This window comes from Phyllostomus discolor, chromosome 7 (assembly GCF_004126475.2).
Source record: "Phyllostomus discolor isolate MPI-MPIP mPhyDis1 chromosome 7, mPhyDis1.pri.v3, whole genome shotgun sequence".
NCBI lineage: Eukaryota > Metazoa > Chordata > Mammalia > Chiroptera > Phyllostomidae > Phyllostomus > Phyllostomus discolor.
The window spans coordinates 50,115,889-50,140,473 of NC_040909.2; the positions used below are offsets into that span (position 1 = coordinate 50,115,889).

At 34.8% G+C, this 24,585-nt stretch overlaps 1 protein-coding gene and 2 long non-coding RNA genes across 8 annotated transcripts in view; 1 reads left to right on the forward strand and 2 right to left on the reverse strand.

The window, feature by feature from the left end:
- Window positions 1-24,585, reverse strand: part of TASOR (transcription activation suppressor) — a 55,144-nt gene that overhangs the window by 23,303 nt on the left and 7,256 nt on the right. For all 6 annotated transcript variants that reach the window (XM_028517828.2, XM_028517829.2, XM_028517825.2 and 3 more), the window contains exons 2-12: window positions 21,492-21,637; window positions 19,194-19,286; window positions 18,495-18,567; window positions 17,974-18,065; window positions 17,173-17,334; window positions 15,209-15,333; window positions 12,935-12,966; window positions 12,165-12,270; window positions 11,236-11,339; window positions 11,051-11,154; window positions 48-120 (exon numbers count right to left, since the gene is read on the reverse strand). In XM_028517828.2, coding sequence (XP_028373629.1) covers window positions 48-120; window positions 11,051-11,154; window positions 11,236-11,339; window positions 12,165-12,270; window positions 12,935-12,966; window positions 15,209-15,333; window positions 17,173-17,334; window positions 17,974-18,065; window positions 18,495-18,567; window positions 19,194-19,286; window positions 21,492-21,637 — 1,110 coding nt within the window. The remainder of the gene's footprint in view (window positions 1-47; window positions 121-11,050; window positions 11,155-11,235; window positions 11,340-12,164; window positions 12,271-12,934; window positions 12,967-15,208; window positions 15,334-17,172; window positions 17,335-17,973; window positions 18,066-18,494; window positions 18,568-19,193; window positions 19,287-21,491; window positions 21,638-24,585) is intronic.
- Window positions 11,263-13,519, forward strand: LOC118501641. Its single transcript, XR_004904275.1, has 2 exons — window positions 11,263-11,387; window positions 13,349-13,519. It is a non-coding gene; the product is annotated as an uncharacterized LOC118501641 (long non-coding RNA).
- LOC118501640 lies at window positions 13,480-15,202 on the reverse strand. The gene is made up of 2 exons (XR_004904274.1): window positions 14,811-15,202; window positions 13,480-14,573 (listed from the first exon to the last, which is right to left on the reverse strand). It is a non-coding gene; the product is annotated as an uncharacterized LOC118501640 (long non-coding RNA).

Genomic DNA, 24,585 nt, shown 5'->3' on the forward strand with positions numbered 1-24,585 from the left:
TCAACTAAAATGTTAAAAAAATTTAAAAAATTAAAGAGATTACCTACCATATGGAGAAACCATTTGATAAGGAGAGAGAAGAAAAAGGTATCCTCGGTCTCCCAAAGGTTTAACAAGAACCTGCATTTGGGAAAGAAGTTTAATCTGTTTTATTATTACTAACCATAGGGCAGACATAGCAGTTTCTGCTAATTATAATTATAACAAACAGTTCCTGATCATCTTTAGGAAAAATACTGCTACTTAATTGTTAAAAAAACCTCTTTTCCAACTATGCTGATTAACAGAATTCTAGTCGAATAAAAATTCCTTAGTTTTCATAACTTAAGTAAGAAAATTCCCCTTATTTAATGTGTAACCAACTTGATTTTTCCTTGAAGCTAAAATATAAGGACCAAACTTCAAATAATTTCCTCAGCAATTCAAAAGATAAGTTAATTGCAAAGGCAGTGTGCAAAGAAACATTAGAAATATGACACAAGCATGACACAAATGCTGCCTTTAACAATTCAGGCTAATCTCAAATGAAATGTGTTGCTGTAATCTATTTCTTCACATACTTAATTAACATCTTTCACACCTAAGGTCATTTGCCTTGCCAGATTTCAAAGATAATTTCAAAGATAAGCAACACAAGATACTTGACTGCAAATAGTTTATAATTGGGTGGACAGAGTAACACAGGGGAAATATCAATAATTAGATTAAGACAGATAAATTCTCAAAAAGATTTACAAAGCAACATGAAGAGGAAAAAATACAGTTGGTTTATGATCAGAAAAGATACTGAAAGAATACAGAAGGTCAATTTTGAAGGATGGGTACTGTGCCAAGAGCCTGAGCTTGTGAGAAGGACGTTTCAATAGAGGCAACATTATGAACAAAGGCAGAGTTATAATATGATAGACAGTTTGCATGTATCAGAGTACTTATGACTGGCAAAAGGGTGAGGACTAGAACAACTGCATAAAACAAGTCCACAAAAAAAGATCCTGGGCTAAATTATTAAAAGGCAAGAATGGCAGGTTATCCAGGAATATGCTGGAAAGTATATACCCTTTTGAACTAGAATGTTTCCCTAAAAACAAAACAAAATAAAAATCTTGACAGCACTATGAGGAGGGGAAAAGAAAGAAATCAATGTAAAAAGAACTCCAACTCAGTTCAGGGACCACTACTATAATACTTCATAGCATTTCTTTTGATTAATGCAAGGGTAAATAAAGGAAGAACTGAGCATGACAGTGGAACACAAGAGGTTACCTGGTTTGTCAAAGAAAACCTACGCTACAAATTCCTATCAAGTAATTCCAATAAACAAAGATTGTGCAAGAACCCATAATATAAAGGCCAATAAGTGACTGAGCTACCAATTTACATTTAATAAAAACACTGAACACTAAAAATGCGGATAATGTGTCTGGCAATTTTTGTTTCAGACTCAAACACTTTAAAATGTTTTGTATATCATATCCCCTTTAACATTTTGCCCAACTCCTGGTTGTCAAAAGAAGAAGCTGAAAACCACAAATAAGATTTTCATCTTTTGTGGTCACTGAGGGAAAACAATTCGATTCTTTTAACTTTCAACCCACTCCAAATATCAGGTTTTAAAAATTCCACTGGCTAAGTGGCCTTATAAAGACCACTGTCCTCGAAACAGCCTCAAATCCAAGGGGATCAACACCCAGAAACACTCAGGCAGAGAGAGGCCTTAGAGGTAACAGTTGTGGCCTCTAGCTCGAAGAAACTTTTAGCCCTCTAGAAAAGGAAACAAACACCTGTGAACTCTGTGTTCCTGCTGCCTCTACTTATTATACCTTACTGTTTCCTTCCTCTTTAGAAAACAGTACTAACCCAGTCTGTGGGTTTTTATTACTTGATGCTATTACTTTGACTTTTCAATAAAATTACAGGTAATTAATGTGGTACAAAAATGCATTAGAAATATAAAATGTTAAGCTCACAATTGTAAGTGACCAAGCTTAGGAAGAAATAAGCTATCTAAGTGAGATTCAATAGAACAACAGATTCAAACACTCAAGGGCTTCAAATTAGAGATAATTATCAGATGCAATATATAAAACAACAGGTATGAAATGTTTAAATAAACTAAATAACCAGCATAATTGAAAACATATTCACACAAAAATTGGTATACAAATATTTAGAGCAGCAATGTTCATAACAGTCAAAGCATGAAAACAAGTGATGAATGGAAAAAATGTGGCATTATCCATACTATAAAATATGACTCGGCCATAAAAAGGAATTAAGAGACATACTATATAACATGGATGACCCTCAAAAGTATTACGTTAAGTGAAAGCAGCCAGGCACTACAGGCCACACAATGCATGATTCCACTTATATAAGATATCCAGAATAGACAAATCCATAAAGACAGAAGTATATTAATTGTTGTCAGGGACTGGAGGGAGAAAAGAATGTAGAGTAAATGCTTAATGGGTACAAGCTCTCTTTCTGGGGTAATGAAAATACTCTGGAATTGGATAGCGGTGATGGTTGCACAGTACTGTGAATCTACTAAAAATCACTGAATTGTATACTTTAAAATGGCTAAAATGGTGAATCTTATTTCAATAAAGACAATAGCAAAAAATATCAGAATATAACCTCCACCTCCTAGAATAGTGCCTGGCACAAAATGGATAGTAAATATTTCTGAAAAGAATTAACAAGAATCTGTTAAATGATGAAGCAGATCTCAAATATAACTTTCAGAAATCAAAAATATGTTGTGAAATTAGAAACTCTATGAATGGATTAAACAGCAAATTAGACATAGCTAGACAGAATTTACAAACTCAAAAATAGCTATGACAAAATTAATCAGAACATAACATGAAGAAACAGGTAGATGGAAAACACAAGAGAAGTTAACAGACATTAAGAACAGACTGAAAAGATCTGACATATGATGATGGTTCAGTCTTAGAAAGACAATCTAAAGAAATGAAGATGCATAATCAGAGATAATGACTAATATTCCAAAAATGAAGAGATTAAGTCCACAGATAGGAATGAATATATACCAAGATAAATAACAAAGAAATCTACACCTAGTTATATTTAATATAACTGAAGAACACCCAAGACAAAGATTTAAAAAGCTACCAGAAAATAAAGAGGTTCTACAAAGGAACAATAACTACACTAAGAGCTGATCTCTCAACAAAAAGAGAAGTTAGAAGATTCTGAAGTATTATGTAATCAAAGTGCTAAGAGAATTTAGCTGTCTACCTATAATTGTGTACCCAGGTCCCAACAAAGAAAGAATATGCATTTTTCTCAAATAAAAAGAGGGCATATACAAAAACTGACCACAAAGTAGGTTTTAAATCAAATCTCAATAAATTTCAAATAATCACCACCTGTTCTGATTACAATAACATTAGAAAACAAAAAAGTATTCATAATTTGGAAATTTAAAAACATACCTGTATATATTAAAGTAGAAATCACAGTAGAAACTAAAGAATACTTAGAACTGAATAATAAAAATACTACATATTGAAACATGTGGAATGCTCCTCCCTCAAACACACACCCCCTATTGGGATTTTTTAAAACTGGAATTATAAATATTAAATCTGTTGTTCAAATACAAGAGAATTAACATCTTTATGACACTGCCATAACCATGAACAAGGTTACCTCTTTACTTCTTTAAGATATTCTTGAAATAGAATTTTATAATTTTCTGGATACAAGTCTTGCCTATTTTTGTCAGATTTATCTATCACCAGGCATCTTTTTTTGATGCTATTGTAAACAGTACTTTTCATTTCAGTACGTTTTCTGTTGTGTATGTAGAAATGTAATTTATATTTATACATTAATTTTATATCAGATCTACATATAACATTTGAATGATTGTATTTATTTTAGTACTTTCTATGGGGTTGCTATATAGATTTCATTATCTGGAAACAACACTTTTGGTTTTTCCTCTCTAGTCTTCATGCGTTTTACTTCTTTTTCTTGTGTTACTGTGTAATCTAGGAGCTATAGCATAATGCTGAACAAAAATGGTGATTGTAGGCATTCTTGTCTTCTTGATGTTTAAAAGAATACTTCTAAACATTACCCATTGAGTAGAAAATTTGCAGTAGGTTTTTCAGAGATACCTTTACCAATTTAAATTTTTTCCTTTTTTTTTCTTGGCAGTAAGAATGAGCAGCATTTATTATTGTCTCAGATGAGGCTGGAGATGGAAGAGAAAGCAATAGCAGGGAGAGAAATTTAGAGGGGGAGATTGTATTATTTCATCCTCTGTGTCTCGAAGTTTTCTGTCTTCCCTGCAGTGGGAACCCCAGATAATGGTCTCAGGGCAGGGCCAGGGTGGAGTTTCTGGCAACTGCACCCTGCAGGGAAGGTCCAGATCAATGGTCTCTCTCAGAATTGCTGATACTAGCAAGCAGAGCCTAGGAGCCAGCTCAGTGAGGGGGCTGTAGCTGGGGGGAGTGGTGAGGGGGCAGAAGCAGGGACCAAATTGGGGTCACAGTTGATAAGTTCATGACATGCCCCTTCCTCCCTTGATAAACTGTGAAATCCATTTGTCCTTGGCCAGGATGAACTCAATGAGGAGATAGCTGTCACTTCTGGGCATCTGCAGAGGACCTACAGGAGGATTTGGGGAGGTGCCTGTTAGCGCTCATATCCTGGCCTGTTTCCCAGTACATGACCCTGGGAGTTTGCTTGTCTTTCTGCTTTTTCCTTTCCCTGACCAGCTGCTTTTGAGTCCAAAAAGCCTGGTTCCACTCCACACTCTGCCTTTCTCTTGCTTTGTCTTCCTGTTGGCTCTTTTTTCTGTGTTCAGTGTCTCCTTTTTGGTGTCTCTGTCTGTCTCGTTTTTCTCTCTCCTGCGCTCTCCTTCCTGATGGATCTCCTGACCTTCATATTAGCACTGACAACCTTGGCCCCAGGCAGTTAGGCCAGAAAGACAGCTCCAATGGAATGTGAGAGGTAGTGCCATGCTCATGAGCCCAGTGAGTCTAAAAAAATTTTCCTTTATTTTTTAACCATAAGTGGGTTTCAATTTTTATTTAATGCCCTCCTCCTCCACACACTTTTTTGCATTTATCAAGATAGCCATATGGTATCCTTTCTTCTAGCATGTGTGTCTGCAAATTACAACCTGTAGACCAATCCAGTATGTTCTTTTTTCTTGTAAAGAAAGTTGTACTGGAATACAGCTATGTCTATTCATTTATGTGTATATGTAGTTCCTTTCACACTGTAACAGTATAATGGCAGACTTAAGACAAAGGTTCTATGGCCCACAGAGCCTAAAACATTTACTATCTGGTCCTTCACAGAAAATATTTGCCAACTAGCACATCAGAGTTCTGAATTATGTAGCTTAGTTATGCCTGTGAGAAAAGGTATGCTCAGTTTTTATCCTACTAATTGGACCTTATGTCCTTCTGTATTTCTTTAACTTTTTAATTGGATATAAGTACAACATAGAATATTGGCATTGGGGGTTCGGATATAGCTTAATGAAAGAAATCTTCTGAGCTTTAAAATGAAATTTCTTAGAAGCATACACAAATTCTTTGCCACCCTAGGAGTCCAGTAATGTTTGGCTTTTTCTTTTTTCTATATGATGAGTGATGGTTAATTTTATGTGTCACCTTTACTGGGCCACAGGGTATCCAGGTCTGAGGTCAAACTTTATTCTGGGTGCTTATTGAAGGTGTTTTTGGATGAAGGTAACATACATGGATAGACTGAGTAAAGCAGATTGCCCTCCCTAATGTGGGTGAGTCTCATCTAATCAAGTAAAGGTCTGAATACAACAAAAGGCTGACCCTTCATGTAGTAAGGGGAAATTCCCCCTGCCTGCCTTTGAGTCAGAGTATCAGTTTATATTCCCCTGTCTTTGGACTTAAACTGAAACATCAGCTCTCCTGGATCTGACACTCAGACTCAGACTGGAACTACACCATCAGTTCTCTTCAGGTTCCAACTTGCCAACTGCAAATTTTGGGACTCTTCAGTATCCAATTCTTTATATTTTATTTATGTATGTGTGTGTGTGTGTGTGTGTGTGTGTGTGTGTGTGTATGCCATTGGTTCTGTTTATCCGGAAAATCCTAACACACCATGTAACTATCTTGATAAATGGAAAAAAAAAAAGAGCATTAAATAACATTCAAAATCCACTCATGGTTGAAAAATGAAGAAAAAGCTTTATCCCTGGCTGGTATAGCTCAGTGGATTGAGCATAGGACTGGGAACCAAAGGGTTGCCAGTTCAATCCCAGTCAGGGCACATGCCTGGGTTGAGCGCCAGGTCCCCAGTAGGGGGCACAGGGGAGGCAACCACACATTGATGCTTCTCTCCCTCTTTCTCCTTCCTTCCCCCCTCTCTCTAAAATAAATACAATCTGTAAAATATTTTTTAAACTGATAAAGTTACCTATGAAGAATGTTTACAGCAGAAAAAATATTCAAATTTAGGGACATTGCTCTCATGTTTTTTAATATTAATGTCAACTTTAAAATTAACTTGACCTATCACCCATCAAAAAAGAGCTCAATATAATTTTACTTATTTTATAAATCTTCCTGTGGAAAAATAAAACTTTTCCAGACTTCTCAGTGCTCCTACAAAAAGCCCTCACCTCCTGACACACAGAAATCTGTATTAAATAAAGATAGGGAATGTTTGCTTTCATTTCCCCCAGAAATAGTTTGCTATTCACATACCTTAAGAATTAGATCAGGAAAGTAGACAAATTCATCTAGATCCTTAGGAGGGGCACAGCTGAGAAGGGAGAGGTTGCAGCAAAAAAAGTGGCAGATGGTAGACCAGGCAGCAGATTGTAGAGGGGCTTGGCACACAAGTGGGCTTGCAGAACCAGGCGGTCCCACAGTAGGACGCAGATGAACCAGGTGAAATTGGGGAGTGAGACAGACCATGAAACCCAGGGTCCCAGCACCAGGAAATGAAGCCTCAAAACACGGATTGAAAACACCTGTAGGAGTTGAGGTGCCAGGAGAAACTCCCAGCCTCACAGGAGAGTTCACTGGAGATACCCACAGGTTCCCAGAATGTACACAAACCCACCCACACGGGAATCAGCACCAGAAGGGCCTGGTTTTCTTGGGGGAAGCGTCAGAAGTGAATGAAATCTGGCAGAGAGCAGAGCAAGCCCCATTATTCCCTCTCAGACCCTTGCCCCACATACAGTGTCACAAAGCAGCGACTGGGTTGCTCCGCCCTGGTGAACACCTAAGGCTCTCCCCCTCACTACATAACAGGCACATCAATACAAAAAAAAAAAAAAAAAAAAAAAAAAAGGCCCAAATGAAAGAACAGATCAAAGCTCCAAAAAAATATATAACTAAGTGACGAAAAGCCAATCTATCAGATGCACAGTTCAAAACACTGGTGATCAGGATGCTCACAGAATTGCTTTAATTTGGTCACAAATTAGATGAAAAAACAAAGGCTATGTTAAGTGAAATAAAGGAAAATGTACAGGGAACCAATAGTGATAGGAAGGAAACTGGGACTCAAATCAACAGTGTGGACCAAAAGGAAAAAAGAAACATCCAACCAGAACAAAGTGAAGAAATAAGGATTCAAAAAAAGAGGAGAAGGCTTAGGAACCTCTAGGACATCTTTAAACATTCCAACATCCAAATTATAGAGGCGCCAGAAGGGAAGAGGAAGAGCAACAAGTGGAAAACCTATTTGAACAAATAACGAAGGAGAACTTCCCCCATCTGGCAAAGGAAATAGACTTCCAGGAAGTCCAGGAAGCTGAGAGAGTCCCAAAGAAGTTGGAGCCAAGGAGGAACACACCAAGGCACATCATAATTACATTACCCAAGGTAAAAATGAAGGAGGGAATTCTAGAAGCAGCAAGAGATCAGAGGACAGTCATCTACAAAGGAGTTCCCATCAGAATGTCAGCTGATTTCACAAAAGACACCTTACAGGCAAGAAGGGGCTGGAAAGAAGTATTCCAAATCATGAAAGGCAAGGACCTACACTAAGATTGCTCTATCCAGCAAAGCTTTCATTTAGAATGGAAGGGCAGATAAAGTGCTTCTCAGATAAGGTCAAGTTAAAGGAATTCATCATCACCAAGCCCTTATTATATGAAATGTTAAAGGGACTTATCTAAGAAAAAGAAGATAAAAAACATGTATAGTAAAATGACAGCAAACTCAAACTCACAATTATTAACCACACCAAAAACAAAAGCAAACTAAGCAAACAACTAGAACAGGAAGAGAGCCACAGAAATGGAGATCACATGAAGGGTTAGCAACAGGGGAGTGGGAGCAGGAGAGGGGGGAAAAGGTACAGAGAATAAATAGCATTGATGGTAGGTAGAAAATAGGGGGAGGGTAAGAATAGTATGGGAAATGTAGAAGCTAAAGAAGTTGTAAGTATGACACATGGACATGAACTAAAGGCGGGGAATATGGGTGGGAGAGGATGTGGAGGAGAGTGAAGGGGGAAAAATGGGACAACTGTAAAAGCATAATCAATAAAATATATTTTAAAAAAGAATTAGATCAGTAGTCTATTATCTAGTTAATTGCTCTAATCCAAAGGATAATTAAATTTTTCTTGTTCCCCTAAAAGTGCCACGTGGATACACAAGAAGACCAAGAAGTTATAGCACAGATGAGTTCCTAGTTTAAGTCCCAAGGTGCTGGGAAGACTGAGAGCTCTGTCTCCTATTTACATTTCAAGCAAGAATGAGTCCTAAGAATTTGGAGATGTCATTGGAAGAACCAAGAGAGCTATCTGGCTCCTGGAAAGATTCTACTTATTTACCAAAGGGTTGGAGTTAACATTCATTAACATTTTCAGATTCCTTTTCAGGAGGGGAACGAAATAGCTGCCTCCTTCTCTTTATAAACAAAGAAAAATAATTCTTTCTCAACCTTTACCTCTAGAGTGTCTAGCTACAACTGGCCTACTATTGTGTTACCCTAACGGTAAGGGCAAGGGAGGGCCAGTACATTTATTACTTACTGTAAGGTATTCACTAAGTTTGTCTCTGATCTAAAACACCTCATGTGTGTATTCAAGATAAAATTACTAACAACCCAAAAGTCCCCAATGCATACCTCTCATTATCATAAGAACTATGAAGAAAGGAACTATAGTTAGGATAATTCCTAATGAGGCTTGCAGGAAAAGGAACAGCTACACCAAATTCCTAGATCCATTAGATCCAGTTAGTGTATTTTTATGGAATGCCTGTGCCGTCTAAGACCTAGGGTCTCACATTACTTCTTGATTCTGGGGAGACCCAGGCCTCCACAAACCTTGCTCAGATGAAGAACAAAATGCCAGTATCCTTCTCACTATTACGAACTGAAGAGACATTATAATTTTCTGATAAACTCCTCGCTGTCTAGACTCTTAATACTCATTCTCTGAAATGTAAAAAAACTAAACAGATTTGGATAACTTAGCACATTCAAACCTACTATCTTAAACTTTCACTTTCTGAACTCAGGAACCAAACAGACTTTGATCATGAGAAATACTTGTATTATAGACAGGCTTTCTGAGGAAAACAAGAAATGTAAATATAAAAAGAGTATGTTCGTATATATTGAATGTGCTTGTGTATGTGTGTGTTCTATGATGCCTAGCTCAATAGTTTCTAACTTGTTGGTCAGAGCTATCACTGGGAGTCTAATAATTCATAAGTGTACAAATTCTGCCTGTAATTTGTATATAATTTGACAAGCTCATCTATAAACAATGGATTGGTTAAGCAAATCTATAATGCATACAATGAAAATTCTACGTAGACAAGAATGAAGTGACGGGTTCTGAAAATCAGTGATACAAATCTCCATTTGACTATATGGAAACTGAGGCACAATAAAGTAAGGAGTAAAAAGAAGTCAACTGTTGAATAATATGTATTAAATGACATACCTGCACAAAAAAATTCTCTTCCTCTCTACTGAAATGTTGGATCAGCGTTTATATATCTAAACATGAGCTCGCCTATCTCATGTTAATAGAAACCTTGGAATAGCCACTACCCTTTTCTGCAACCACTCCTCTCCTTCAGTTAAATTGTACATTAGCATCACAAATTCATTTTTCATTCATTCCAGAACACATTACAATATGATGCCTCACCTAATCTCTCTAATCTCAACATATTCAGTCTCTCTTAAACTGGATACTATCTACTAAATAGTTCTTACCTGACTCTCTTATTACAATATATTGTCATTCTTAACTTTCTCATCCTACCCTCCATCACCCTCTAATAGTTTCCTACTTCATCTCTCTCTCTCCCCCCACTTCAATTCATTCTCTACGTAACAACCAAGGTAGAACGTGAAACATAGATTTGGTCATGTTACACACATAATCAAAACCTCATCCCACTCCCTTTAAAAACCATTGCTCTTAAGATCAAGTCCAAACTTCTAAAATATTTGAAGATTGCCTTAATGATGCTGTAGGACAGTCTCCTACAGACTTTTCTGCCCTCAAGTTCTACCACTTTCTCCCAACTACTATAGTGTTCTTTTATTTCTTCAACCTCACAAAGCATCTTCTTTTTGAATGTTCAAATATGGTACTATCTCTACTAGAACAAACCACATCTACCCGAGTAACTCCATCCAAACCTACTATATAAACTTTCACTTTGAGCTTGGGAATTGAACAGATTTTCCTGGACTATCTGTGTAGTCCAGGAAAACAGTCTCTTCGTCTCATTTTTTACTAAACTGTATACCCTGCATAAATAAATGATTTAAGTATATTTTTAATATCACCATTACAATCACAAAATACAACAAAGATACATGAGAAGACTGGTCTAGAAGATCTATATATCATAGCTATAAAACAGTGTACCAAAGGCCATAGTAAAACACTATTAACTAATTGGTAGCAACAAAGACAGAGAGCTTGTGGTACTTTCAGAGGCAAAAGTAAAATAAATTGAAATATTAATATGATCACTTATTAATATGCATATTTGTAAAGGAGGAAGAACGTTTTAAACTTAACTCACAAGTTTTTCTTTCTCTAGTTTTTGCAGTAAACTCTCCATGTTACTTCCAATTCTTGTCTTTTCTACAACTTCATAAAGACTGCAATACATTCCACTCTTTGAAACTGACATAAGAAAAAATACATGGTAAACATTCAAATTCAAGTCTACTTTTTATTATTTCAGTAAAATTATAATTACTTTACCTTCATTTGAACCAAAGTATGCTTCCTTGTAAAATAGTGCTGGATGAATTTTCTGTTTAAGATGATCAATACTCATAACTGTTTCAACATCTAACTTCTCAGGACTGAAAGAAAATTGAAAAAGCGTATTTCCTTACCTGTATTTTGCAATGGTATGTCTGTCTGTCTCTGTCTCTCTCTGTCTCTCTCTCTCTCTCTCGCACACACACACACACACACACACACACACAAATATCTTGCTGGAAAACAAAGAGCATACTTATTAATATCATACTTTAACAAGGATTTGATATGAGAAGTCCAGATATACAGTAAACAGATAACTTGGTAGTATTACCAACCTTCCAACTTTAAGGCTGAAGCTAATTCTGTATGTCAATATTACTAACCACAAAGGATATGAGATCATTTTATTAAAGACAGTTCAAGTAAATACTGTTAACATAATCTTCAAATGTTTTTAAAGACTCAATGTTTACTGTGGTGGTAGCAAAAGATCATTTTAGACCTTTCTATTCCAACATGTTGCACAAGACTGAAACAGCCTATAAATTTTAACTCACCATGTCAAAACTGTTTCCAACAAAAAACTGTAACTTTTAAGTCTATCATGTTCAAATTACTAAATGGAAAATATATCTAACTAGGTTAAAACTGTGAAAAATCACTTAAAATTGAAATTCACTAAAAAGAAGTTTTATGCCCCAAATATGTGTATGACTTTTTAGCCCATCCTCAAATCAAGACAGAAAAGCAGAGGGCTCATTTTGCCAATTAAGTATCTAAAGATATAAAATTAATCTTTTTAAAAACAAACCAATATTTATATCTAAGTTCTCATGGACAAAAGTAAAATTTAAATATAACTAAGAAAAAAAGCAAAATAGCAAAATTGCCGGGTTTTCTTTTTTGCAATATAGTGTACTTACAGTTTGATAGGCAAAAAAGCACGAGTGGCTGACCTCAAAGAAATATAGCACAGAAGCTTTCCTTTATTTAAAAGCTGTCCTTTCCACAAGGTGTAGTTAAATTTATCTAAATTAAAAAAAAAGACACAATTCTTGGCAGTCCAGAAGCAAATACATGTTTACTAGAAATAAGGGGAAAAACATCTACAAACAAGATTTTGTAGAACAACAAAAACCAAAATATTTGATATTTCTATATACAGGAGAATTCAAATACTAGGATTTTTGTTTAAGCTATCATTTCCCCTACAAATTTATTCCAGCTGCAGAGAATACCAAATTTGTCTAAATGTCTTCATATCAGAAAGCTGAGAAGCAAAGACAATATAGTTACTGCCCTGTTATTTCCCCTAAAGGAGACTGTTTTAAACCCGATTAACTATGTACATCCCTACAATGTCTCCTATCAATCTCTTTTCATGTAAAGAAACGGCCTAAATCTCTGATGAAATTAATACTTTTAAAAGGTGAGCTGGGAAACTTGTTTTATTTTTTAGCATTATCAATCAAAGTGCCAAAACCTTATGGTCTAGTCACAGCAGAAGTATCTTCTTAAAGGAGATCTTACACTTGGATGACCAAATGTTGATGCTACATCTTAACACAACCTTGCCTTCCTTTTCAATACTTTGCAGTCTCCCATTTGTTATAAAAATGAAACAAAGCCCTTATTTTTTATTGCACGTACTTACTCTTACATTTGATTTAGAAAACAAAGGAAAGAATCTTACCTGTGTTTCTATCTGCATTAAAGCTGTTAGATCTACAAATAAATTTTAAAAAAATTACTAATTGCTAACATAAAAGTTAACATTCAGGACCTTAATTTAACTGCTAGTTTTAATGGCATTCTATACAAGAGAATGAAATTCTCCTTCCAACTAGAAGGAACCAGTAACTTACTTACTATGACATTTATAAATCTAAGTCTACTTTGAGAAAAAAATTAGTTTCTTGACTTAAATTACCACATTTGCCCAAAATTAAGGGATCCTTTTCCCCAAAAATATTCATCAAGAGAAAACAGAATCCATTAATGTGTCTGTCAATTACTTTATTCTGGTGATAAGATTTGAAGAAATGGCCTCTATATATATTTAAGTATGTTCATTCATCATTCAATAAATATTTACTAATATTCTAAGTTAACAGGAGGACTACAGGGATGAATAAGCCCATGCCTTCATCGAGTTTATGACTCATGAAACAGACAGACAACAAGCAGAAAGGTAGGTATACAATTTACCAGATGATAATGGTTTTAAATTCTAAGGAATAAAAAGAAAAAGACACTAAAGCACAGAGGTTAAAAAAAATCACAGAAGACCTCACTGATAAGGTCATCTTTTAGGAGAGATCTGAAAGAAGTGTAGGTGTAAATTATGCAGCTAATTGGGGAAAGAGAGGGAACAGCAAAATGTAAAGGTCCTGAGGTAGGTGCATTGATGGTGATATTCAAGGCAGAGCAAGGATGTTCAATCAATGCTTGTTTAAAATGCTATGAAAGTCAACAGACAATCAAACAGGAGGCAAAGAAAATTAATGACAGTCATTATTCTTGTGAGTATGACCTCATAATCATCAAGTGATGAGTACCTTTTGAAGATCACAGCTAAAAGGCACTATAGTAACTGTATCATGGAGATCACACACACACACACACACACACACACACACACACACACACAACCACAACTGTCTGGATATTATATGAATCCGTACTTGTGGCTATGGATGGTTAACAGAACTAATCACTGATATGAAAAAAGTGCTAAATCTCAAACAATTGAAATGAAGACAAGATTATTTGATCTGGAAACTGTAAAGAGGTCAACTTCAAAAATGTATAGTATGCTTTATGAAATGTGGCTTTTTAAAATAGCAGTATTTCTAAATTAACAGATACCTACATGACCCTGAATATGGGTACTCAAAGTAAAAATAAGACTTTGACCATTTCACCTATACCTTTTTAAGTTCATATCAAGCCTCAGCTCTTGAACATCTTGGTTCTTGAACAATTCATTTCTCAACCAAGTTGTTCACAGAAGAAAATCTCAGTCATCTAACAAAACTTCTGGTCTTGGTTCTGAATCCAAAAACCCTTTTGTGCTGATATCTATACAATCAATCACAAGTCTCTCAAATGACTAAGGAGATTTGGTTGAATAAATCGCTTCTTGAACAGTTTTCCAGAATGAATTAAGTTTGAGAACCAAGGTTCCACTGTACTTACTTAATTTTGCTAAAACATTCTGTGGAATAACTACATGAGAATAAAAATAGGGGAAACTGCTTTGTATTTGGTGACCTTTTATTAGAGCTTGTAAGAAGTCATCAATGCTACTCAACTCTAAAAATCAGAATCACCTGGAAGCTTTTTTTTTTTTTTTTTTAAGATTTTATTTATTTATTTTTAGAGAGGGGAGGGAGGGGGAGGGAGAGACTGAGAGAGAGAGACAGACAGACAGACAGACATCAATGTGTGGTTGCTGGGGGTTATGGCCTGCAACCCAGGAATGTACCCTGGCTGGGAATCGAACTTGGGACACTTTGGTTCCCAGTCCAAGCTCAATCCACTGAGCTACGCCAGCCAGGGCTTATTACCTGGAAGCTTTTAACTATCAATACCTGAGCTACTTAATAAATATTTGATTTAATTGGTTTGAGATAATGCTGGGAATCTTTAGTAGAAACTCCCCATTTTTGGGAGGGCTAATACATAAAATTTCATTTTTAAAAACTGCATTTATTCAACTATGCAAACCTTCATTATCAAGGAAAAAGAGGTTAACCAGTGAGGTTCAAGTAAATGTTAGTTTGTATTGCCACATAGTTTGAGAATCTGTCCTTCATGTTGACCTTTTAAATCACTGCGAACATTTATTTAATTAACTTCAAGGGAAGAAAAAGAAAATGGGAACAAAATAAAGTGTTCCTTCTAACCAGGCAGTCCAGGATATGTAATATAATACCATCTGATGTCTAAAACTCCTAAACCTTACCTTGATGAAGGTACAAACTTCGGAGGTTGTAGATCATCTTCGTAAGCAAAAGACACAACAGCATATGGACATACATGTCTTGGTCTTCGCCTTAGCTCATCAAAGCCATACTCATAAAAATAATACTAAAAATAAGATAATACAAAATTAACTTCTTTAAAAAGGCAAAAAGTACAGAGTGGAAATCTTGTATTTATCTGCCTGATTTTTGAGAAATATAACTCTGAAATGTGCCTCCAACAGAAAATATCTTTAAGCACTGCTTGTCAATTTAACTATACAATTTCTACTTTATACACTTTATGATATAAAATATTCCACATGTGTATGTGTGTGTGTGTGTGCTTGTGTGTGTATACACACACTCCAGATACTAGGATACTAATAGGTATTGCAAAAGTTTATTTCTGAAGAGCTAACCACTGGGAACATGGTCAACAAATTTCCTCATAAAAGTTATAAATGAAGCTCCCACGTTAGCCCAGAAAAGCCAATTTCGTACACAAAGTAAAATACTAAGGACACAATTACAACTACACCCACGTCTTTGTTCATCTTATCAAAAGAAAAACATTTTCTTGGCTCTAATTAGAGACAAAGCAGCAAAAGGGAGTTGGACGAGATTACAAGCATTGGTAACAAAGGTAGTTGACCTTCTAATTACTACCTATCTGCTTTTCCCCTTCACCTATTCACAACATTCATTAGATTAGGGTTTTATGACTTACAGATTAGTGGTTTTCACTAAAAAGAGTGTCCCAGGTTACAAATAAGGCATTGTGCTTCAAAGTCCATTCCCTTAGGGTACTACTGATTTCAATAATGTTGTTGCTCTGAAAATGCTTGGAAATTTTTTAGAAATATCAAGCCATTTTAAATACATACTCTACAGTTATATCTCACACCTACCAATACTACAATCCAGAAGGTAATCAAATGAAGTCAGTCTAGATGACTTGGGTGAATATAATTTTTGCTAAAAGCCCCCAACAACAGGTCTTGCCCACTGAGATTCTTCAAAAAGAAAGGAGTACCCTGGCTGGCGTGTTTCAGTTTGTTGGGTGTCATCCTGCAAACCAAAAGGTCACGGATTTGATTCCTGGTCAGAGCACGTGCCTAGGTTGTGGGTTTGGTACCTGGCTGGGGCATGTATGAAAAGCAACCAATCAAAGTTTCTTTCCCTCCCTCTCTCTCTCCCTTCCTTCCCCTCTCTTTAAAAAAAAAAAAAATTAATAAGCATGTCCTCAGATGAGGATTAAAAAAACAGAAGAAATTTTATATTATGTAATTAAAGTAAAAATTAAAGAAATTAAAAAAAAACATTTCCAGGGAGATTAGCACCACTATTTTTCACATACAATCCATTTGGATGCTTACATTTTTTGTAGATTTGTTAAAAATGGTAACATTACTTTATAGTCAAACATCATTTAAAAACATGACTAAAATTCATCAAATAGAACACTTAAGTATGTGTGGTTTACTGTGTATCAATTACATCTGACTAAAGCTTAAAAATTAACTGTCATTTGGATCTTAGAAAAATGTTAACAGTACAAAATAATATGAATTAAGGTATTTCAACGGGCTTCAACTCTACCTTAAAGGATGAGTAGTAGTTTTATTTGGCAGGAGATCTTTCTAGGCCAATAAAAGCCAAGGCTTCAAAATGAACTGAGGTATGTTGAGAGCAGAGGTGATACCAAAAAAAGATGGAAGTTAACAGTCTATAGGCAAGGTGAGCTAGGCTAAGGAATCTGAATATCATCTGCAAATTGATGTTTCTGAGCTTTCTTAGAAACACTGAACAAACAGCAGTGAGAGACACTAGAATCTGGCAGTCAAATTTGGAAACCAGTATCTCAACTGTCGTGGCAGAGGAAACTGAAAGTGAGACATTTTAAAGGATTTGGTGAAAAAAGATATCATTAGGTCATAACACTAAAATGGATTCAGGTACCTACCTGAGTAAGCTCATAGGCTCGGTAAGCCAAAAGTGATGTAATTCTATTGGCATTCTTTGACACATGACATTCATGCTTTGGGGTTGGGTCCAAAGTACTTTTATTTAATGTAGAGTCCAAACTTTTTACACCCATGGGGTCGTAAATACTCTTTATTTTACCCTAAAATACAGAAAACCCTTTAAGTCCACCCAAACCTAATTATTGACTAATGAAATTGCCATTATAGAATACTTCTTTGAATATAGATAACCTATAACAAGTTTTTTCCTTTAATATCTGGTAATAAAGTAACATTCAACACTTTTTGTCAATATTGAAGCAGAAGAAAAAGTTCACCATGCAAATTAAGTGTTGTCTGAATTTGTTCTATAACAAGGAAATAAAAATTTTATTCACAACATTCTTCACTAGCCTAAATGGCATTACCAACACATTATCTTCCTTTCTTCATTCGATTCTTTGGAAAGGAAACCAAACTCTAGCAGGAATGTCAACCTGGAGCCCACATACAGCCCAAAACAAAATGGTAAATTTACTTAAAACCTATTTTTTGCTTATCAGTTTTCATTAGTGTTTGTGTATTTAATGTGTGGCCCAGAGACACCGAAGGGCTGGACACCCCTGCTGAGTCTAAATTACAGTAATTTACATCAAAGATGGCACAATACTCTCAACAGTATCTTTATAATAAACACAAGCAAGCAGTTTTTAATGTAATCGAACTTCCAAAAGCAGGCTCAATTAAAAGACAAATGAAATGCTTTCTTTGATATATGAAATGTAAAAAGTTGAAATTACCTTCATTATTTTAAAAATAATAATATCACCCACTGCCCCAGCTTCCAAAGGATTAGCTTGTAATAAATCAGCATACCTAGAAAGATAGATACCTAATAAAGACGGAAAATTGTTTAAATTTGAATTTGAATAAGGACAAGACTATAAAAAACTAAATATTTAATAATGAGATAAACAATGACTGACATCTTTTAAAAAATGTAATGACAGTAAAGATAGCTAATATTTAATCAAAGCAAAAATAAAACCAAAAGAAAACATGCAACTAATCAAATTTTTCAAATTTACTAGGACTAGATTAAGACATTTTAAAGAAGATAATTTTTTTCTATCAATTTGGAGCATGCAAAAATCAGAAACAAAGAATAAAACTGGTTCTACATCACAGAACCTAAAATTAGTCTCCTTTTCTGGGAACATGACAACACATACATAAATTTATAAGGACTATAGCAAAACTAGATAATATATTTTTAAATGGCAACTTAATAGTAGATAAATGAAAAAAGAAAAAAGATTACCCATGGAAGGACTGCCAAGAATTGTTATTTTGGACTGGCCCACCTGTAATCCTTTTTCACATATGCTTTGAACCTAAATAAACAAAACACTTCATCTTGCAATCTTAATACATGGAAAATGTGAAAAGATAATTTGTAAACTTGTTTTAAATAAAATCTAAGCTTCCAACCTGTGTATTTTTGTACATTACAGACATTTTATATATATATGGCAATTTATGACTAAATATCAATATGAAACTGGCTTACAATTCCAATGTAATCATAGCTGAAATCCCTTTTTATTTATGCTGAGTGTGAGATACTTAGAATTCATGTTACTCATATGTAAACAAACCCTTTTAGAGTGAATTAGAACTAGTAAAATATTTAAAGAAAAAATAATTCCACCTAAAAAATGTTCAATTGAAGGAGAAAAAATAGATCCCAGCACATGTAATCAACAATATGGGAGATAATCCATTTTAATAAAGAGAAAATTATTCATTATCAAGCACATTCTAGGGGAAGAAAATAGGTCTGGTCAGAAAAAAAATGAACACATCTGAAAAACAAATCACAAACAATGAAATACCTTCACCTTACTAAATCATTTCTATTTATAAATCAAGAAAATGTTATTTGTAACCATCAAGTGTACTGCTGAATAACCAAAAAATGGGTATCTTACAATGCTTTTTATAAAATGGGATCACTTACCTGATATCGATCAACCATCAGAAATGCATAGGATTCTGAAAGTTCTTTATCTAAACGGCCATCAAACTTCAATTCTCTTCGCTTTTCTGTAAACTAAATGAAATTAAACCCATAACAACTCTGTAATATGTGAATGTATTTTCTGAGCTAAGAGTTTCAGAAATTTTATTTCTAAGCCCTGGCTGGCATAGCTCAGTGGATTGAGCGTGCGCTGGGAACCAAAGTGTCCCAGGTTCGATTCCCAGCCAGGGTACATTCCTGGGTTGCAGGCCATAACCCCCAGCAACCGCACATTGATGTTTCTTTCTCTCCCCCCCCTCTCTCCCCCACCTCTCCCCCTCTCCCTCTCTCTCCCTCCTTCCCTCCCTAAAAATAAAAATAATAATAATAATAATAATAATAAAGAAATTTTATTTCTAAAAAATTCCAAACCAACTAAAATAGAAATTATCTTTTCTTCAGCTGTAATTTCTGTGCTTTCATTTTTCTCTTATTTTAATTGGTTCTTTACCTTTACAATATAGTCAAATATGCATCTGGTATCTATCAATTTTAACTTCATTTCTATTAAAATTTTACCACTCCAACTCTCCCATACATTTTAAAGTTCATGTTTTAATTATCTGGATCTTTCATTTTATTTAATGTGGTGCACTGCATAAAGTGGTTTAATAAATCTCTGTACAATGACCAACTTAACTATAAACTCAGTTAAGACAAGAAAAAAATGTTTCATTTCTTAGTGAGTGTATTCTCAATGCCAAGTACATAAAACGTTCTCCATACATAGTTCCAGGATAAAAGAGTGACTTAGTCTAAGTATATCTGAACTGAACAGTTTAGGGTGAGTCACCCTAAACTGCTGGCTTTTGCTTTTAGACACAAGTAGATAAATATACATTTGAAAGAGATAGCCCATATCTAATAGATTTAATGTATGCAGGCCATTACTGATCTTCAATAATATAATCAGAGAATCTACAGACTAAGTTTTCATATAAAATTAACAAATAATCTCTATCATGCCATGAAACCACATCAAACTACCAAGGTTTTCATTTTCTCTGGCAGCCAGTAACATAGAGATTCTTCCAAAGGTAAATTCTGGTAGCACTGGATTAACCAACTTACACAGGAACAAAAATAACAGTATTTCATGTACATGAGAAAGTAATACATACATCAAATATATCTAAACACCTTACTTGTATTACTTCAGAATTACCCATTGGATTTTCCTAAATCAAAACTCAAGGAATATTCTAATATGTACATGAAGTGTAAATTCACTATTTAACACACTTAACAATTATTTCCCTTTGTTTGCACTTTTTCTCTAAAATTTCAGCTAGTAATAAGATAATTCAATCATCAGGTAACAACTGGAAAAAGATAAAGCATATCCTAAAAAAGAAAAATACATATTCGACTTCATTATCTTGCAATTTAGACATATTGTATGATTAGTGATTCCATTTAATTAGCATGTACTTGAAAGAGCAAAGCCCCAGGTGGTGTGGGTCAATGAACTGAGCAACAGCCTGTGAACCAAAAGGTCACTGATTCAATTCCCAGTCAGGGCACATGCCTGGGTTGTGGGCCAGGTCCCCAGTAGAGGCGTGTGAGAAGCAACAACACATGAATATTTCTCTCCCTCTCTTCCCCTCTCTCTAAAAATAAATACATAAAATCTTTTTAAAAAAGGAGTAAAAAGCCAATAAGCTATCCTTATGCTTAAGATTCATTATTTACTAAAATGTTATTTTATATAATCACACATTAACAGCAGATCAATGTTGTGACATACTAACAATGTTTAGGGGGGAAAAGATGTCATTTAAAACTTGTTTCCAGCCCTGGCTGGCGTAGCTCAGTGGATTGAGCGCGGGCTGTGAACCAAAGTGTCGCAGGTTCAATTCCCAGCCAGGGTACATGCCTGGGTTGCAGGCCATGACCCCCCAGCAACTACACATTGATGTGTGTTTCTCTCTCTCTCTCTCTCTCTCTGTCTCTCTCTGTCTCTCTCTCTCTCTCTCTCCCTCCCTCCCTCCCTCCCTTCCCTCTCTAAAAAATAAGTAAATAAAATTTAAAAAAAAAAGAATTAACTAATGAGTAGCATCCTCCAAATTTTAAAAAATAATATTAATTAATTAATTAAATTAAATAAAACTTGTTTCCCCTTCCACAATTTGGCTTTCCTAAAAACTCTAGCATTTTTAAAGAAAGGGAAAGTAAAACAAATTCCAGACTATTAACTGATTCTGCAGAATCTGACAACAATCACAATTCAAAACATACCTCCTTTTCCAAAAGCTCATTATGTACCAAGCAAGCACGTTTGTAGTTAAAATTTGTTACTGAGGTTGGTTCAAGGTAAGATGAATGGAGAATATTTAAAACATCTTCAAATTCACGAGATCCTGGAGTTAATGGCTGAAAAAGCGCTGAAATAAAAAAATATTCATTAAGATTACTCCATCTTAAATAAAGTTTTTTATATTTTTGTGGGCTTTTAAATAAAGCTAAAAAATTTCAAGATTGTCTTCCTTAGTGATATGCAGAAGAATTACTTAAATCATTGAAGAAAAAGTAAAACCAGTTGCCCAAACCAATTAGTCCCTTTAGCAATGAACACCTGGCATTACATGTGCAGAAGGTGTTATAATTTTGCAAACTTTAGACATGCAACATTAGGCAACCTAAACTGCTTCAAGAGCCTCAGAAGAACTTGCCCATATATTTAACATATCTCAACTCCTATTTGTTACACTGAAATACTGGACCATTTATTTCACCAAACTAAATGCTTACACCCTTAATGATAAAACGTAAAAATATTTCATAAGACAAAGACAATAAAATTATTCCATTTGGTGTTTAGTACTAAAGTTAGATATACTGCATCCACTGGCACCTTGTATTACCAATATAAAGTGGGAGGACATTTATCATGAAAACTGAGTGAAAAGATATGGAGCTTTAGAATCAAACTTATCCTATCCAGCCTTTTCTGGCTTTATAGAGACCCTGGGTAAATCAATTACATAACCAAATGTAAGCTCAGTTCTCTCATCTATAGAATAAAGAAATCAAGCTACCCTAGTAACCACTATTACACCACATGCCACACATAAAAAACATTAAGCACAGTAGCTGGCACAAAAACAATAAAGGTTTTTATTCCCCACTCCTCCAACGATTCCATTCCCCATTTAATTCTTAAAATACTTAAGTATCATTCTTGTACCACTGGATCACTGGTCTAATAACCTTAAATTTCCACTTTATGCATCAAATAGTTTTACTTACTAATGAATTTCAAATATTAAGTATGCATATGCATAAATTTTTCTCAAACCAAAAAGGAACCACTTATTTTTCACTGTAGATAACTTATGTTATACTTTATTCCTATTCTTCCAAAACACTACGTATAGTCAATAAATGTTACAAACAAAATGCAAAAAGTATTCTCTTACATATCCTCTTAAAGGTACTACATAACTAATAAACTGTTTATATTCTATTTTTTACACATAGTTATTAAGGACATGATGTTAAATGATAAATTCATTCATCCATTAATTTACCAAGCCATATACATGTTACAAAAGTGTTTGTATCCTTGACTGGTGTTGCTGAGTACATTGAGTGTCATCCCACAAACCAAAAGATCACTGGATCAATTCCTAGAATCAAGACACATGCCTGGGTTGTGGACCAGGTCCCCACTTGGGGACATGAGAGAGACAACAGATCCACATTTCTCTCCCTCTTTTTTCCTCCCTTCCCCTCTCTAAAAATAAATAAAACTTTAAAAAAACTACCTAAGAAAGTGTAAAAATGTAGCTTACAATAACAATGCATGTTTTACAATAGTTACTACTGTGGGATCACATGCTAAACACTGTTTTGAAAAGGAATAGCATCAACCTAGTTATAATGCAATAAAGACACTGACTAGCAGCAAGTGGGGGGGGGGGAATAAAGCCCTCAAAACCACCCTAATATTTACTACATGAATATACTCAATAATCTATTGATTATAAGCTTCATGAAAGCAGTAACTCTATCCACCTTGTTCATTACTCTATCTTTACCATGTCAGTAGTCAGAACTGTGGCCCCAAGTCCAATGACTAAGTAAAGGAGAACAGACTTTGTCAAGTGTCTTTAAAAAAGAAAATGGCTTGTCACTTGAAATTAGCTGTCACGTATTCAACAATTGAGTAATATAGGAAACAAAATGAAAGCTCAAGAGAAACACATTCTTTAAATTAAAATCTGTTCTATAGAATGTGGTAGGAAAAAAACATTTTTTCTCTGTGACTGTCCCCAACCAGAAAAAATCTTGGCAAGAAAAACAGCAAGCAGACGAGTCTTTACAGGCTTTCACATCCAAAATGGGCCAAGAATGATTTAAAACTACCATATGATTTATTTGTATGTGGAATTCAATGAACAAACTTTTTTTAAAAAATAAAACAACAAATGAAATAGAAACAGACTTATACATACAGAGAACTGACTGACATCTGTCAGAGGAAAGGTAGATTGGGGGACAGGGCGAGAAAGGTGAAGAGATTAAGGAAAAATTAGTTCAGACACAGACAATATGGTGATTACCAGAGGGAAAAGGGACTGGGGGAGGTAGAAAAGGGTAAAGGAGGGACAAATGGTAATGAAAGGAGATTTGACTTGGGGTGGTGAACACACAATACAAAATATAGATAATATACTATAGAACTGTATCCTGAAACCTATATAATTTTATTAACCAATGTCACACCAATAAATTCAGTAAAACTCTTTTTAAAAAACTATGCACAATTGATTTGTATGTTTCTAAACTAACAAAGTAAATTCAGATACCTAAAATGTGCCAAAAAGTGTCACATGGATTCAAATTTCTTGGAAATTTTACAAGTCTACATAAAATAAATTATTTCTAACTAAGTTAAGCTGTCCCAACACTATTTCCACCATCCATTACATAAAAACTTAAGCATTAAATCATGTAAACTTATATAGCAATTAAAGTTCAAGCCCTGGCGAATGTGGCTTGGTGGACTGAGCACTGACACGCCAACCAAAAGGTAACTGGTTCGATTCCAGGTCAGGGCATATGCCTAGGTTGTGGGCATGTGAGAAGCAACCCATCGATGCAACCTATCAATGTTTCTCTCACACATCCATTTCTCTCTCCCTCTCATACTTCCTCCCTTCCCATCTCTCTAAAAATAAATAAATAAAACCTTAAAAATTTTTTCAAGTTAGTCTCAAAAAAGTATTTAACATTTCTGTTTCATCCCAAAGTAATGCTCTGAAGAGTCAAATACACACAAGTAGAGTGCCAATGGGAAAAATTCTTGTGAATGAAAATACGAAAAAAG